A 16,018-nucleotide genomic window follows, 5' to 3' on the forward strand; every position below is an offset into this window, starting at 1 on the left:
CTTTATCGTTTATCAAAGTTTTTGAATCAGAAAAGTGCGAAATCACTGAATCATCTTCATTATTTTTGATGTGAAATTTAATTTAAATTAAATTTTAATGTAGATATCAAATATACAAAGGTAAATCAAAAAGTTTATAAATAAAAAAAAAGTTTATAGAAATTTAGAGAAGTTAATAGCTTGAAAATAAGTCGTCCTATTAATGTGTTTGTAAGCTTAAATATTTCCTAGCTTACCATCTAATATAGGATCAATTTGCATTTTTATGTGTATTTATTCATGGTTCAACTTAAATACCTCAATACATATACATTATTATGTCAAAAATAAAATAATTAACCTACTTTAACTCATATTAATATTGTATACTACAACAACAACAAAAAATTACTCACCTTGGTATTTATATCAAAGATTATATTTTTATTGTTTTCAAATGTTAAATTTATGTGAAAGTAAATCTTTAATTAGTTAGTAAGCTTAAATGATTAAAAAAAAATTAAAACATGTCAAGAATTCTTGTTTTTTTTTTTGTCTCTGCCCTTATTTTCTTTACCCACTAATTATTCAAATATAATTTTAGGGGAAAAATAGATCTGACGAAACTGTTTGATTTTTCATAAGAATCTGTCTACTACTACTTCATAGTAAAAATCAAAGTTTATTAATTGTATGCACCTAACATTATTTGACTTTCTCAAACTCAAAATACACAGTTCTCTTGATTTTTGTAGGCTGGGAAAATCTTTGGAAGCAAATCAAGATTCAATATCCATAGTAAGCAGCTATGTCTTTAGCAATTTCTCAGCTTTCTTGTTTTTCTTCAATCAATCGCAGATTAGTACAGTTTCACAGTCGACCATTGCAACCATGTTCTACTTTTTCCTTAAAGGTACAATCTTTTCCCTTTTTTTACATCAAGAATTGATTTTTTTGGAACCCCAGAATTTTGTTTGTCCATTATCTGTTGCCAAGACATTTTTTCCTCTTAATTTCATTTGGGGTATTGGGAAACTAGTGGTTTCTGATGAATGTTAGGGATGCATCCATTTCTTTGAGCTTGAACCATGTTATAGTTGAAATTTTGTTTGAAGTATGTGTTTATGTTGTTAGTTGGTATCCATAGTTTCAAGAATGGTGATGAACCTCACAGAACTAGTTGATCCTCTTTCTCCCTTGCTAACTACCAAAGAACTTCGCTGTCACTAGTAAATTAGATCATCCCCACTAAAAGACTAGCTCTTTTAGTTCCTTATTTTTTCAGTTTGTATATGTCTGTGTCTGTCGGTTGTCTATATGAAAGATCTTCATTCCTTTCACCGGAAGGAGCAGACTTTGTTCTAAGGGGTATCGGGTTCCATTCTAAATAGTGCCTTAAGCATGAAAGAAATGAAATTATGTGGTATGTTATCGTGTATAAGAGAAAGCTTGCGTCTTGAATCTGCCTGTAACTGTTTGGGGGCTAGTGCTGGGGAAATGAAAGAATTTTAAGAGATGTTGTGTTGCTCTGTTTATTGAGTACCCTTGTATGTTTTTTCTCCAGTGATATATTGTGTAAGACTGTAAGCTTTGTCGTGGTGATCATTTAGAGCTTCAATCATCTTTTTTTGTTGATAAGATTTCATCTTTAGAGACTTATCTTCTAAGTAGTGTCTCCTACTCTCCTGATAAACTTATATAGCATATTCAGCAATCATATGGTTGGACACAAAAGAATGGGCCCAAATAAAGTAGAATGGTATTATAGATTTATATAGTCGACCCCAACCAGTTTGTGATTGAGCCTTGAGGCATAGTTGATTGATTGGTTGATATGTTTTGACCACTAAAATTACTTACTTTTAATGTGATCATAATTTATTCAGCGAAAGATTGATGCATACTTCCCCCTTCTGAATATGATTTTGCTCATAAAATAGATGAAAGATGGAGCCTGAAACTACTTCTATATTTATCTTTACAAAACAAGCATATAACATCTAAACTTAGGCCAGAGTGGACCTCTGGGAGCCTAATTTTTCAAATCTAAAATACCCTTAAATCTTCAATGATGCTTCCATACAAAGTATACTCAATTGATCTCTTATTGTTCTTCTGATTTTAGGAGTTGTACCTTCTGTAAGCTAGTGTATACTTTCCCTCTCGCTCTTTTTCTTTCTATGTTTTCTTGAAGCAAACTCAGAGTTAAATGTTAATTTGTTTGACATTTTAGTACGGTGCCTGACATTTTGTTCTCTAGGGAAGTGACTCGCCATGTGGAGTCTGTATTCCTTCACTTAGACAAACTTCGTTTATCATGGATTTCAGGTAATCTCTATGAGTAACGATGTACATGGCACAGATGAATCCAGTTTAAAGAGCCGGACCACTTTAAGTTATGCAACTGATTCATCGCAATCACTTAATGGGACTTCATCAAACTCATATTCTGCACCAGAAGAATATGTCTCTGAGAAAGAAATAAATGAGTCAGTGCAAGAGAACTCCAGCAGCCAGCCAAAAAAGGCTGCAAAAATTCATGATTTCTGTTTAGGAATTCCCTTTGGTGAGTTTCATCTTATACTCTGAGGAGGCAGAGGACATCTAATGCTTCTCTATTAAGAGGTTCCATATTTCATATTTCTCTTTACAATGTGTCTAGTGGTACAAACTAGTGTCAATTTTTCACCTTTGCCACATCATCTCCCATTTTTTGTTAACTTGGTCCCTTGTCCACTGGTGAATTCAGCCAGTTTAGACTTTAGAGGTCTTTAGAATCTCTTTATATTTAGCCCATCACATATTAGTTGATTTTGTTCTTTTTTTAGAAAAAAATCCTCCGTGATCTCGCTGATTATTGAATAAGAAGATGAAGGTGACACACTATGCTCTCCACCTTTCTTCAAATGAAATCTTAGTGTATTTCCTTCAAGTAATTTCTAAACATTTCCAAGTCAAGAATGCCACTTATGAACTGTAACAATGTGCTGATGACTCAATCCTTGGTCCTTTTCTTAAATCCAAGAGTCAGTTGAAAGTAGAACTTTATTGATTTACTAACAGAAAAATGAAGAGAACTTGATTTTATAGACTAGGATCAAGAGTTGTTATGTAAAGGTCTTTTCTTTATTGGAAATTTAAGCCTATTCATTCACTTCTCATCTGTCAATTCTGTTATGAACATCAGGATAAATGTTTATTACATTTCTTTTAACCTGCAAGACCGCCAATTCTGGAAAATGTATCTCATATGTGAGTGGGCAACACTTATCTGGCTATACCCATGTTAGGTGCACATGTAATAAACTTGGTACATTTCTTAAGCATTTCCTTGAGGGGGTGCTCTAAATATAGGCACATCAATAGATAAGTCTTTCAATGTTCTACAGTACTGACACTAGACTACTTTTAACTATTGTATTGTACATAGCGTCTATAAAAGCACTAGGCATAAGATACAATGATTTGACATTTTCGCAATCTCTTCTGTTACTTCTTAGAGATCTGGTAATAACTCATTGATTCTCTTCACAGGTGGTTTTGTTTTCACGGGAGGATTTATTGGTTTTATTTTCTCAAGAAATCCTGCCACATTAAGCAGTGGTGTTCTTTTTGGAGGTGCATTATTGGCCCTCAGCACCATTAGCATGAAGGTGTGGCGGGAAGGGAAAACTAGCTTTCCGTTCATATTGGGTCAAGCAGGTATTTGCCGTTTATTCTGCCTCATCTCTTTGTGGCTGTTGGACAGTCTGCATGTTATTGGTTGTGAACCGGGAACACTTCCTTAGGGCATAAATCGTAAATCTCTTCCGATCTGATATCAGTTTTAAAATTCTATGTGATCATAGATATGTTTAATGTTTATTACTCCATAATTCAATAACAATGGCATCCATAATGTGATAGACCTATGGACCGATGTCACATTGATATCAGTTGCCAAGGCTAAATTTTATTTTTTGTGCACTTCAAATTTTAACAACTTCCATCCACAGTTTGATCTTGCATTTTTCGATTTAACTTTTCAAAATACGCTGCTACTAATTGAAATTAATTCAGTGTTTGGATTCACTTTTACGTATTGTGTCTATACAATTGCATATCTTCTATAGAGTTGCATATTTTTATGAACTCCATCTTTTCTGGTCCCTGACCTGCTAATACGTATAGCAGAATATATCTTCCTTCCGCTAATTCCTGATTTTCCCCTTCTGTTGTCCTGCAGTACTTGCTGCGACCCTTCTGTGGAAGAATATGCAGACCTTCTCACTGGTAATTCTTCATATTGCCAAAGACTTTCTGTTGGCTTATTCCCAGGATTGCATTATTAAAAAGGTCTTTTTGTTTTGTTTTTGCAGACAGGAAAATTGTTCCCTACTGGCTTCTTTGCTGCCATCAGGTATTGCAGCGTCTTCTTTTCTTTCTTCTCTTCTCGAGTATTCATTACCAGGTGTAACTGTGCAATGTTATCTTCAATTTGTTGTTAAACTTTACAGCGCTGCAATGTTCTGCTTCTACTCTTATGTGATACTCTCTGGGGGTAATCCACCACCTAAGAAGTTGAAGGCATCTACATCAGGGGCATATTAGTGAAAATCTCGACACCTGTTGACAGTTTTAGAGTGAGCAAATCTGTTAATTTGCGCGAGTTACATGTTGTCTATGAGGGAGAGTGAACAACGTTTCGATAATGTTGGTCTTGGAATGTAGAATGAATTTGCTAAAATGTCATAGGAGTTTGTTCATTAGCAACTTGCTGGTGGCACAATGAATGTTATAATAGTTTGGATTATACAAATTGTTACTTATGTATGAATCATTTTAAGTACTTGAAGCATAGAATACAGTATTTTCTCTTCATATTTTCTCTTCCTATTGTTGTTCTATAGAGTAGTTTCTTTCAATTCAAAGTTTATATTTTGGGTTTTCTTTCTTTTCCCTTGTTAATTTTTGAGAAATTTAGAGTTTTTGTTAATTGATTTGGATATATAACATCATCAACTACGCCTCAATTCCAACCTAGTTATATTTAGACGCGGTTATACAATTTTTTCATGGGATTGAACCGGATTGACCGACTAGTAGTAAAATCTTATAGAGAAATCGTCATTTATATCCTCTGTTATAAGTTTGCCGTATCATATACATGATCTCGCACAACATAATTAAAGTGAGGGCTTTGATGATCGGCAAATGCTTCTCCCGTATAACTAATCGTATGAGGTAGGATGCTTGTGAAAAAACTAAGCAATTTAAAAAAAAAATGAAATGTTTGAAATTTGACGAAGAATTTTCTATCAAAGAACTAGATATATATACATAGATGAGTAGATTAATAATCCATATTGAAGTATTTTGACAATTTTAATTTGATCCTTACTTGGTTATGATATAATATTAATGATTATACTAAAATGAGTTTAAGTTTTACCAATAATACACTCCCAAAAAAGATTATCATACAATTAAAATTAACTTAATTATTATTATAAATAAAGGATATTACTATCCACGATAAAAAAAATAGTAACTAATTCACTATCGATAATATTCATTGGTAACTAATTAATTAATTCCTATTTTAATGCCATACATCCCCCATAAATTCCTAAAATAACGCATAAATTTTCTATATAAATTTCACATTTTTTCTTCCATTTTTGTAGTTGCTAGCACCTTTTTGAGTTTTTTTTTTAAAATAAAAAAATCACATTTTTAAAAAAAAAATTATATATTAAAAGGTTATCCAGCACCACCATCATCACCACCTGAACCGCCACTGTATAACGGCCGGCAACCTTACACAACCACCAAACATGACCAACACAAATTTCTTCCCAATTTTGTTTGCATTTATCTTCATTTCATCATACACAATATGCAATGCTAATGAAGTTGGTATGTTATTTTATTCAATCGAAAAAATTATATAGATATAAATATGTCAAAAAAAAATTATGTTTATGTATTATATGAATTATAATTGATTCCCCTTTAATGTTTTTTAATAATTTGAAAATTTCGATTCAATTATATATATGTATCATAGATAATTCTTTCTTGATGTTTTATATCAGAAAAGGATTAGAATTATTCTTAAGTTATTGGACGTTGAATATTAATTTAATACCTAAAACAAACTAAAGGTAAAATTATTCTATTTTTTTATGATTTTAAGGTAAGTATAACCCTTTTCTGAATTTTAATTTCACCTTTTTTGACCATGCGATTTTGTTTTTTCTTTCTTATTGAATTATGTTTTTGTATAAAATATTTTTGTATTGTATTTGATTATTAATTATCTTTTTTTGCGACACAATACTAACAGATGATGAGTCAAAATTTAATTACTTGTTGGGAACAACAGAAGGACCAGAAAGTTGGGGTACGATTAAATTCGAATGGAAATTATGTGAAACTGGATTATTTCAGTCTCCCGTTAATTTCCGTAATAAGAGTGTGAAAATTACCACTACTATCCCTCTTTTGAAACCTAACTACAAAAATGCCCCTGCTATGATAGTTAACAGAGGTCATGATATCAAGGTACGTAACTCTAAAATAATTATGGTACATTTCATATTTATAAAAAAAAAAATTATTTAAACCCCTAATTATAGTTTATTCGATAAATCCTTTATTTATTAAGTCTATAAGCTATTAGATTGAGTCGATTAAAAGTGCATTTCATTTATGATATGAATATAATATATAAGTTAAATCATCAAATATAAATTTTGAACCTTTTTATTATAGTATATGATATTTATCTTCTTGAAATTTCTGAATCCGCTCGGATAAATAATGAGTCCAATCGAGTTTTTTGGGACAGTTGCAATGGGAAGCAGATGCAGGAAGTATCAACATTGATGGTACTGAGTACAGATTACAACAATGCCATTGGCATACTCCTTCTGAGCACAAAGTTGATGGAAAAAGGTTTGTATATATTATAGTATTTTTATCTCGATTTACGTGACATATTTCATTTTTCGTGAGTTAAACAGCTTAAATTTGATTAAGAATTTGCTTATAAAATCTTCAAAAATTTTAAAATGAAATTTATTTACTATGAAAAAAGTACTATAAGTCACAATAATTGACAATTTAAAAAATATAAAAAAATATATATGGTCAAAGATTGACTTGTTTTAAATCTCGAAAGTCGAAATGTGTCACATAAATTAAGACAGAATAAGTAATTGTTATTTGAGTTTGCTAGCTAATTGGAGATCTAGTTGAAACTTAAATTTAAGTATTAATTAGTTGATATATATCGAAAGCAAAAATGCTGACACGAATAACGAAAAATCTTTTACAGTTTTGGTATGGAAGCCCATATGGTTCATCAGAGTGATGATGGTAGATTAGCTGTGGTTGCTATACCCTTCAAAATTGGAGCGCCTAACCCTTTTCTTGATCAGGTATCTAATTTTTTCTATGTTTGATATTCGCGTAATATTTATCTAATTTGAAGGATAATGACAAGTTTATGTCACTTGATTTGGCGTTGAACACGTGTCATCGATCATATCACTTCACTTCAATCTAATGTCATAAATTTTGTTGTCATTATCTTCTTTGTCTATTCAACTATGTAATCACATTCAATGAAGGATTGTTATTACTTGACCTTATCAAAATAATTGTATATTAAATTAATTTTTAAATATTTTAACGAAATTTTTGATTTTGCGACCAGTTAATAGGCCACGTGAAGAGAGTTGATGATAAGGGTCTTAAATTGGGACTTGTTAACCCTCAACAACTTGGAGTCAAAGCTGAACCTTTCTATAGATACATTGGTTCACTCACTGTTCCACCATGCACTGAGGGTATTATTTGGAGTGTATTATACGAGGTATTCATTTGAAAATTATTTATAAAAATTATATTATTATACAAAAAGGGGAAAAAGATATTTTATTTTATTTTTAATTTGCAATCATTGACTATTTTATTGGCTAATTTAGGCAAGGACTGTGTCAATGGAACAAATGATGGCACTAAGAAATGCTGTTCATGATGTAAGTATTAAACTTCTCTTTTAGATAATGTTTGAGTTAGCTGATTAAAAATAACTCATAAACATCGAATGTTGAAAATATAACTTTTTAATTTTATGAATAAAAAAATATACGTAGATAGAAATATTAAAATTAATCATAAGATGTTAGTACGTGTGGTATCACATGTTAAACTATTTTAGATTAAAAAAGTCGTGCATAGATTCGAAAGGGAGTCTTTCAAGAAGTAGTAAAATTGTCTCTCAAGTTCGAACTTTAAAGAAAAAATCATTGATATATTTATATTAAGATAGATTGTCTAATCACACTCGTTTTAGTGCTCTCTTTTATCAAACCCTGTCAATATTGGATGCTTTATGCGATTTTAATATTATTATTATTATTTTTTTTTTACAGGGATTTGAAGCAAATGCAAGACCAGTTCAAGGCTTACATAGAAGACCAGTGTATCTAGCTATGTAAAGATAGATGATGGCATGTTAATTTTTTAAGAAAAAAAAAGTGTTTCTTCATTGCAATATTGTTGTAATTATTTAAATATAGCCTATTTATGGTGGTCAAGTAATTGGAAATTATCTTTTAAATAGATATATTTGAAAACCAATTAAAAGTCACATATATATAGTTGAGATGAGGTTCACATGTATATCTCAAAGCAAATATATATATATATATATATATATATATATATATATATATATATATATATATATATATATATATATATATGCTTGTCTCTTTTTTTTTCTTTTCAAAACATGCACGCTATCTTATTTTACGTATCGATAGCACAAAAAATATTTATTTTTACATAATCAGATTATTTATAACTCAGTTAAAACTTAAAAGAGAAAAATAGAGGAAAACAATTATCTTCTCTTCAAGTTGAGTTCTTGTATAGCACAAGAGGTTATTTGTTTTTTATATAATCAAGAAATAATCAAAGTTGAATAATACATGATTTGAAATTTGTGAGTCGTGATTAATGACTTTGTTTGCATTCTTCTTCACGTGAATATTAGAGTTTTATTTGTAATAGTTTAAAATTTGTGGTATACGACGTATAACGTATATAATACGTGTTGCATTTATGACATATGATACGTAACTAACAGAAAAACGTGTATTCTCGTCTATAAATATTGCATATATATAATATGACATACGATACGTAAGCAAACATAATAAATGTTGTGTGCTTTCTATTAATACAATTATGTTGTACAAATGCAAAATGTAGCATCATTAGCATAAAGTAATTGACCAATTAATCCCTTTGCTTCCATTAATAGTCAAAGTTAGAAGTTAAATTTTGTTTAAACATGTAATTTAGATTTTAATTTTTTTTTATTAATATGAAAATACGATAATTTATGAAAACTATTTACGCTTGTCAATTCTAAACAATCTTATTAAATTAATACTTCATAATTCATAAGTAAAATATTATAAATATGATTTTATAGAAGTAGTAAACTGTAGATTGATTTCTAATTAATATGATTGACAACAAGAAAGTAAATTAAGTTGACTAATTCTCAAACTTGACTCATAAGTCAAAACTCAAAAAGTAATTTAATGAAGTATAAATATATGTTTATAGTTAATGTTTAAATGTCTAATTATATATGTAGGAATTAATCACTTTGTACTCTTTTTTTTTTGTCTGTGTAATACAAAGAATAAAGTACTTTTTGGGCCTTTTTCACTTTTTATTTTTGTGGATTTCTTTTCTTTTTCTTTTTAATTTTTTCTTTCTCATTTGAAAAATAAAGTACCTCAATTGATTGTGAAATTTGTTTCCCTTCTTATATATTATAGTATAGTCTAAATAAAATATGGGATTGATTTTAAGTCTATCAAAAAATTGTCTAAATATAAATTTATCAAGCAGGATCAATAATTAACATCACATTTAATTCTTGTAACATCTTTATTTAATTCTTTTAATATAATAAAAACACGAGTTACACATTTATTTTTCTTGATACTATTATGAGAGTGTGTAAATTTTTGAGTTAAAGAGTAAAAACATATTTAAAGTATGTATTACTCCCTCTATTTCATTTAGTTTGTCATTTTTTTATATGCATATTAAGAAATTATAAATAAAAAGATAATTTCACTAATTAATTCCTTTCAAAAAATTTTGGATATTTTAAATACAAATGTAAACACTTGAAAAAAATTTAATCATAAGAAAATATAGAAAAAAACTGAATTAACGATTTCTTGATTTATTAAGATAAACAACTAATATGAGATAATTATTTTTAGTAATTAAGATAATCAATTAATAAGTGAAGGAGAGAGAGAAAATTTCGAATCTACACCATTGAAAGTAATTTTTCTATCTGAACTATCATTAATTGATTGGCGAAACACACCTATATATACATTTATTAGACAAAAATATTTGTGTAAAAATGTTTGTAAGCATGTTTACTCGTAAAATCTTGATCCACTTAACATATATCATGACTCTATTTGCGTATGCATTAATATTTTAAATATATATTAAGTTGACTTCTTTAAAACATTTAACTCTCCCTTTCATAGATATCAATAACACGACATAAGCAAGACTACGACTAACAAAGATAGACAAGAAAATGGTGGTTTTCATTGTTAGAATAAATTAATTTATACATTAATAAATTCAAAACTTTAACCTAACATTCATTTATTTTTAGATTTGCTATGAATTCGATCGAATTATTTTTCACATAGAATGTCACGTGACAAAAGTTTTAAATAAATGAGAGAGTATACATATATCATCATAAACTAATCGAGATGTGTGTTGGGTCATAGTTCAGATAGCAAACTCATACCTTTAATATTTCACGTGTGAAAATAAAAAATTAAGATAATTTAAATATATTTTTGACACTTAACACTTACTCCTTTTTTCTATATTAACTGATCATTTTTCTAAAATGGACACTCCACTTTAAAAAATCAAGAAAATACTAATTAATTTTTTTCTCTATATTATCTTGCAAGGAATTATCTTCTTTTTTATAATTTAAAATAGGAATTTTATTTTTTACCTTATTTGGTATTCCCCTTAAATAATTCAAATTATGGGGGAAAAAGTTTATTTTTTTTAAAAAATTATTTGTTTCTCTTTCTTCCACCTATACACACATCTAACAAAAATTCCCAAAAAGCACACACATTGCATACTAAAAAACCAAATAAAAAAACATAGTGAAAGATTTCCTCAATCTGAGGAAAAACAAAACACACATTCCCATCAACAAGATTTACTCATTGAAATTTTCTTGAAATTCCTTCACAAATTCAAGAATTCACTTACCCACAAACCCAAAAATGTCATCAGCACAATCAGAAAAACAAACCCTTTTCATTGCTTCACTTATCATCTTCTGGTACTCATCCAACATTGGTGTCCTTCTCCTAAACAAATTATTACTCTCAAACTATGGTTTTTCTTTCCCTATTTTCCTCACAATGTGTCATATGTCAGCTTGTGCTGTTCTTAGCTATGTTTCCATTGTTTTCTTAAAGATTGTACCTTTTCAGAGGATCAAATCAAGGTCTCAATTCTTAAGAATTGCTACTCTTAGCATTGTCTTTTGTGGGTCTGTTGTGGGTGGGAACATTTCTTTAAGGTATCTTCCTGTATCATTCAATCAAGCTGTCGGTGCAACGACACCGTTTTTCACAGCTTTGTTTGCTTATCTGATCACTCAGAAGAGGGAAGCTTGGATTACTTATGGTTGTCTTGTTCCTGTGGTTGCTGGTGTTGTGATTGCTAGTGGGGTATGTGGAAAAATGCTTAAAGATTTGATTTTTGGGTTAATTTTGGAAGTTTGGTAATTTGCTGTCTGTTGATCTTGCTGTGATTTGTTTTTTTTTTTTTATGTATAAAGAGGATTCTTTCCTAGTGGGGTGTGTTAAAAATGTTTAAAGATTTGATTTTTGGTTCAGTTTTGAAGTTTTGTTTGTTTGATTTCTATTGATCTTGCTGTGATTTGGTTTTTATGACTAAAAGATTAATCTTTTTCTTGTTTTCTGAGTGACCCTTTTGGATCTTTTATGTTTACTCTAACTGTAGTTGATCTATACTTGCTAGTACAAAATTGGAGGATTTTGAAGTGTGAATCACTGAGTCTTATTGCTGTGATTTGGTTTTAATGAGTAAAAGAGGAATCTTTGTCTTGTTTTCTGAGCCTTTTGGGATCTTCTATGTTTTCCTCTACTGTAGTTGATCTATACTTGCTAGTACAAAATTGGAGGTTTTGAAGGTTTTCTTTTGAAGTGTGAATCTTACAGCTTGAGATCAGATCTGGGATTTGTTTGCTCTTTTAATACATTATGCAAATTCTAATGTTTTTTCTCTACCATGCACTTATATTGTTGAAATTGATTTCAAATGTTGTCGCCATTTTATGATTAATAGACTTTTAACAAACTGAGAGATCCAAAGTCTGCTGGTGAGAATTTAATATCTTTTTTGGATGGTTGTTACCTATTGTATTGTATTGTTAGTTTAAATGCTATGTTTGTTTTGATTGTTACTCGTATTGTATCCTTAAATCCGTCGTTACATAACGACAAAAAGTCCCTTTTTATGTAGCACCGGTTTGGTGTGATCACGCCGTTACCTTATATTTTGTTCTCATTTTATCTTTGCTTATTATCTAGTAATCCTACTTTATTCTTAATCTTCCTTTTTATAATAGTTCTACCTCGTGTCCTACTTTTCTTATAAGTTTGTCCATCAAATTGTTCATGTGTGCATTATGTAACAATGGAAAACGATACATTCTATCCAGCGATGTATTCATCAATACATATAGTACAATACATGAAATGATATGTAATAACCATCCAAACAAAGTAGAGGATTTGAAGTAAATAGGAAGTGTTAATTAACTATTCCAAGTTTTAAGTAATAAGCAGGCTTGAAAAGCTGGAATATTTGGTCTATCATGTGACAAAACAAGGTAATGTATATCTTTCTTACCTTATTTGAAAATTAACGAAAATGTTACCACCTTAATACCTTGTCATCGGATATTTTGATAAACTCCAAACCTGTCAAGTTTCAAGTTATATTTTCTTCAGATAGATATGACATAAATTACCTTTTGAGAAGAGTGAAAATGGAAGAAAGGTTTTTAAACAAAATCACGTGCTTCAGGAAAATTACCCTCTAATTCTTAAGGTTCATCAAAGATGCTAATAATTAATGGAGAGTAAGCTAAATTAGCTTACTGAAGTTGCAAATATAGTTTGAATACAGTCGAATGATATTAGTGTAATGGCTGTGCACTAGCAGGAATTACCTGTATGCAAGATATTTTGTCTTGTTAAATCCTTAGTCTATTTTGCTTGTTGGTTCTTGAAATCAGTTACACCTTCATAAGAGAAAACATTCAACATCTTGAATGTAAAACCTCTTCAACTGGTTGACATCGTCTATCCTCTTTCCAACGACTCATTTACTTGATGTGATCTTTTAGTGGTTTGATAAGTATCTTAATTGTTGACAGGGTGAGCCAAGCTTCCACCTTTATGGATTTATCATGTGTATAGGTGCAACTGCTGCTAGAGCCTTTAAGTCTGTTCTTCAAGGCGTCCTTCTTTCCAATGAAGGGTTAGTAATTTCCACTTCCTGCCATCTGTTTAAGTTTTTAGTATTGTAGTTCTTTGTTGGTGGTTCTTTTTTTTATCCTTATGCTAGTCAGTTTATGGAATATATATACAACCATGTTCCTCCGGGTCTATGTGAACTCTCACTCCACAACAATGCATTTCTATGTATTTGCGGGACTTTTAAAAGATGAAATGGAATGAGGTAGCCTTGGGACATATTCGCATTGTGAAAAACAGTTTGACAGCAACGGCAATGAAACCTCTTGACTTTTTTTGACAAGTCCTTTACCTGGATCATATGGCGATGCAAAGGGTTATTAAGGAACTTATGTATGCAAAGCTTGTAAAAGATCTTGAAAAATGGCTGCCTTTTCGGAGTCCTATAAGGAGGTAGCAGGTTGGCCATCAATCTCCCTCAGCAGTGAGTGATGCTGGAACAGTTTTCTTATGTGTCCAGTAGTAAAACAAACAAATAGGTGTGCAAAAGTGTGATATACTTTACTTCAAACCGTTGAAAAGTCTGCGGCTCAGAGGAGGTGTTAAGTTTTGAAGTCAATGAATTGAACTAGAACGGATGTCCCCACAAATCAGTTGGAAGGAATACACACAACAATATCAAAATTGTGCAATATTATCAGGCCTTATCATGGACATAGGCGGGTTGAGCAAACCTTAACAAGTCCATCAATACAAGCCATGCAAGGATAACCACATATAAAGGACAGAAATGGGTGTGAATCCAGGAGCTGACAAGTTAGTATCACAAACATAAGGGCCCAGATTATATGGAGGCCCAAATGGCATGTCTAAAGCCAAATACCTCCATAAAATCCAGTACCCAAATCCAGGTACACAAGCACACAGCGAAGTTGTTAAGTATCATAATCGGTGCTCGAAACTGTTACTTAAGGAGAATATGAACTACTGTTTACTATGTTGCAGTTCTGCTATGCAGTTATGTTCGTTAGGGTATTTGTTCTTCGATAAAGCTAGGTACTTCCTAGAACAATGTTGAAGGGGGAGAAGGTGGATGTCAGGAAAAGGAAAAGAAAAAGCTAGGAGATGTAGCTCCTCTTTTCGCATAGTAGATTATTTGAAGGAAAATGAATAGTGGAAAATTTAAAAGGGTTGAAAGACCACAATGAGGAGTCAAAAGTCCTTTGTTGCTCATTTCCACTTTTTGTATAACAAAAATATCCTCTAATCCTGTATTATGTCAAGATCATGTTGTAGATTTGCAAGTTTCCAAAGATTGGAATATGCGAGAAGATAGTTTTTGGTGTTTCCATGTGATCAAAGGTTGTGGTTGATTTTCATCTCCAACACTTAAACGACCATCACTTCAGTATATATTATCATATTTAGCCTTGTCATGATTTTGATAAATTATAGCTTATTTCATCTGTTTCGCTTATACATGTTATATTTCACTTTTATGACCGCGTTTGTAACCTGATCTTCTGTTTTACATGTAATGTTAATCTGCTGTAATTTTTTTAGGGAAAAGTTGAACTCCATGAATCTACTGCTTTACATGTCGCCAATTGCTGTTCTAGTTTTACTGCCTGCAACGCTCGTAATGGAACCCAACATGATAGATGCCACTATTACGCTTGCTATAACACATCGATACCTGGTCCTACTTATTTTGATCAACTCTATAATGGCATATGGGGCCAACTTGTTGAACTTTTTGGTAACCAAGCATACTAGTGCATTAACACTCCAGGTTTGCACTCTCCTCCTCTTACCCCTTCCCCTTTTTTTCCAATTTGTAGTCATATTTTAGCTTACTTTTACCTATTTTAAACAACTTTGTTCTATGTGCATGACCCATTTGTAGGTCCTAGGGAATGCCAAGGGTGCTGTGGCTGTTGTTATCTCAATACTTCTTTTCCGTAATCCTGTTACTTTTATTGGCATCGCGGGCTATGCAATGACTGTCATGGGGGTTGTTGCTTATGGGGAATCCAAGAGAAGAATCAAATGATCTCAGACACGGCTTTCTTTTCTGAAGTCGTGAGTCCCCAGTTTTGTTTCTTGAACATTAGATGCACGGTAGAGTTAGTGATACATAGATCATCATTGCAATGTAGTGGCCAACAGATCAAGAGACGAAATGGAAAAAGGGTCTGGGGCTGGAAAATCATCTCCATTCGTCCCTTTTGTTCAAGACGGATAGGATGTATGCAGTTGTATTGGTTTCTCTGTTGTTGCACTAACGTTATAGGGGACGAGGGATGGGAACTGTTATAATTCTTTTTGCCAATGTGATAGGATGTATGTAGCTGTATCAGATGATATGTTGTTACAGTAGATCAATATAATCTCTTGATGCTTTTCTGTTATCCTATTGCTATATATATATTTGTTTGTTTTTGCGT

At 31.0% G+C, this 16,018-nt stretch overlaps 3 protein-coding genes across 3 annotated transcripts; all 3 read left to right on the plus strand.

The window, feature by feature from the left end:
• Positions 1-656: 656 nt before the first annotated feature.
• LOC101247769 (uncharacterized protein) lies at positions 657-4,839 on the plus strand. The gene is made up of 6 exons (NM_001320224.1): positions 657-892; positions 2,308-2,545; positions 3,514-3,681; positions 4,205-4,251; positions 4,338-4,378; positions 4,476-4,839. The coding sequence occupies exons 1-6, from the start codon at positions 788-790 to the stop codon at positions 4,567-4,569; spliced, it is 693 nt and encodes a 230-aa protein (NP_001307153.1). The 5' UTR covers positions 657-787; the 3' UTR covers positions 4,570-4,839.
• An 820-nt stretch (positions 4,840-5,659) lies between these two features.
• On the plus strand, positions 5,660-8,592 carry LOC101247478 (alpha carbonic anhydrase 4). Its single transcript, XM_019216010.3, has 7 exons — positions 5,660-5,877; positions 6,308-6,525; positions 6,812-6,918; positions 7,301-7,403; positions 7,682-7,840; positions 7,953-8,006; positions 8,403-8,592. The coding sequence occupies exons 1-7, from the start codon at positions 5,796-5,798 to the stop codon at positions 8,466-8,468; spliced, it is 789 nt and encodes a 262-aa protein (XP_019071555.1). The 5' UTR covers positions 5,660-5,795; the 3' UTR covers positions 8,469-8,592.
• Positions 8,593-11,178: 2,586 nt separating this feature from the next.
• LOC101248629 (UDP-URONIC ACID TRANSPORTER 1) lies at positions 11,179-15,982 on the plus strand. The gene is made up of 4 exons (XM_004249195.5): positions 11,179-11,795; positions 13,532-13,635; positions 15,135-15,363; positions 15,478-15,982. The coding sequence occupies exons 1-4, from the start codon at positions 11,343-11,345 to the stop codon at positions 15,622-15,624; spliced, it is 933 nt and encodes a 310-aa protein (XP_004249243.1). The 5' UTR covers positions 11,179-11,342; the 3' UTR covers positions 15,625-15,982.
• Positions 15,983-16,018: the final 36 nt, after the last annotated feature.

This window comes from Solanum lycopersicum, chromosome 10 (genome assembly GCF_036512215.1).
Source record: "Solanum lycopersicum chromosome 10, SLM_r2.1".
NCBI lineage: Eukaryota > Viridiplantae > Streptophyta > Magnoliopsida > Solanales > Solanaceae > Solanum > Solanum lycopersicum.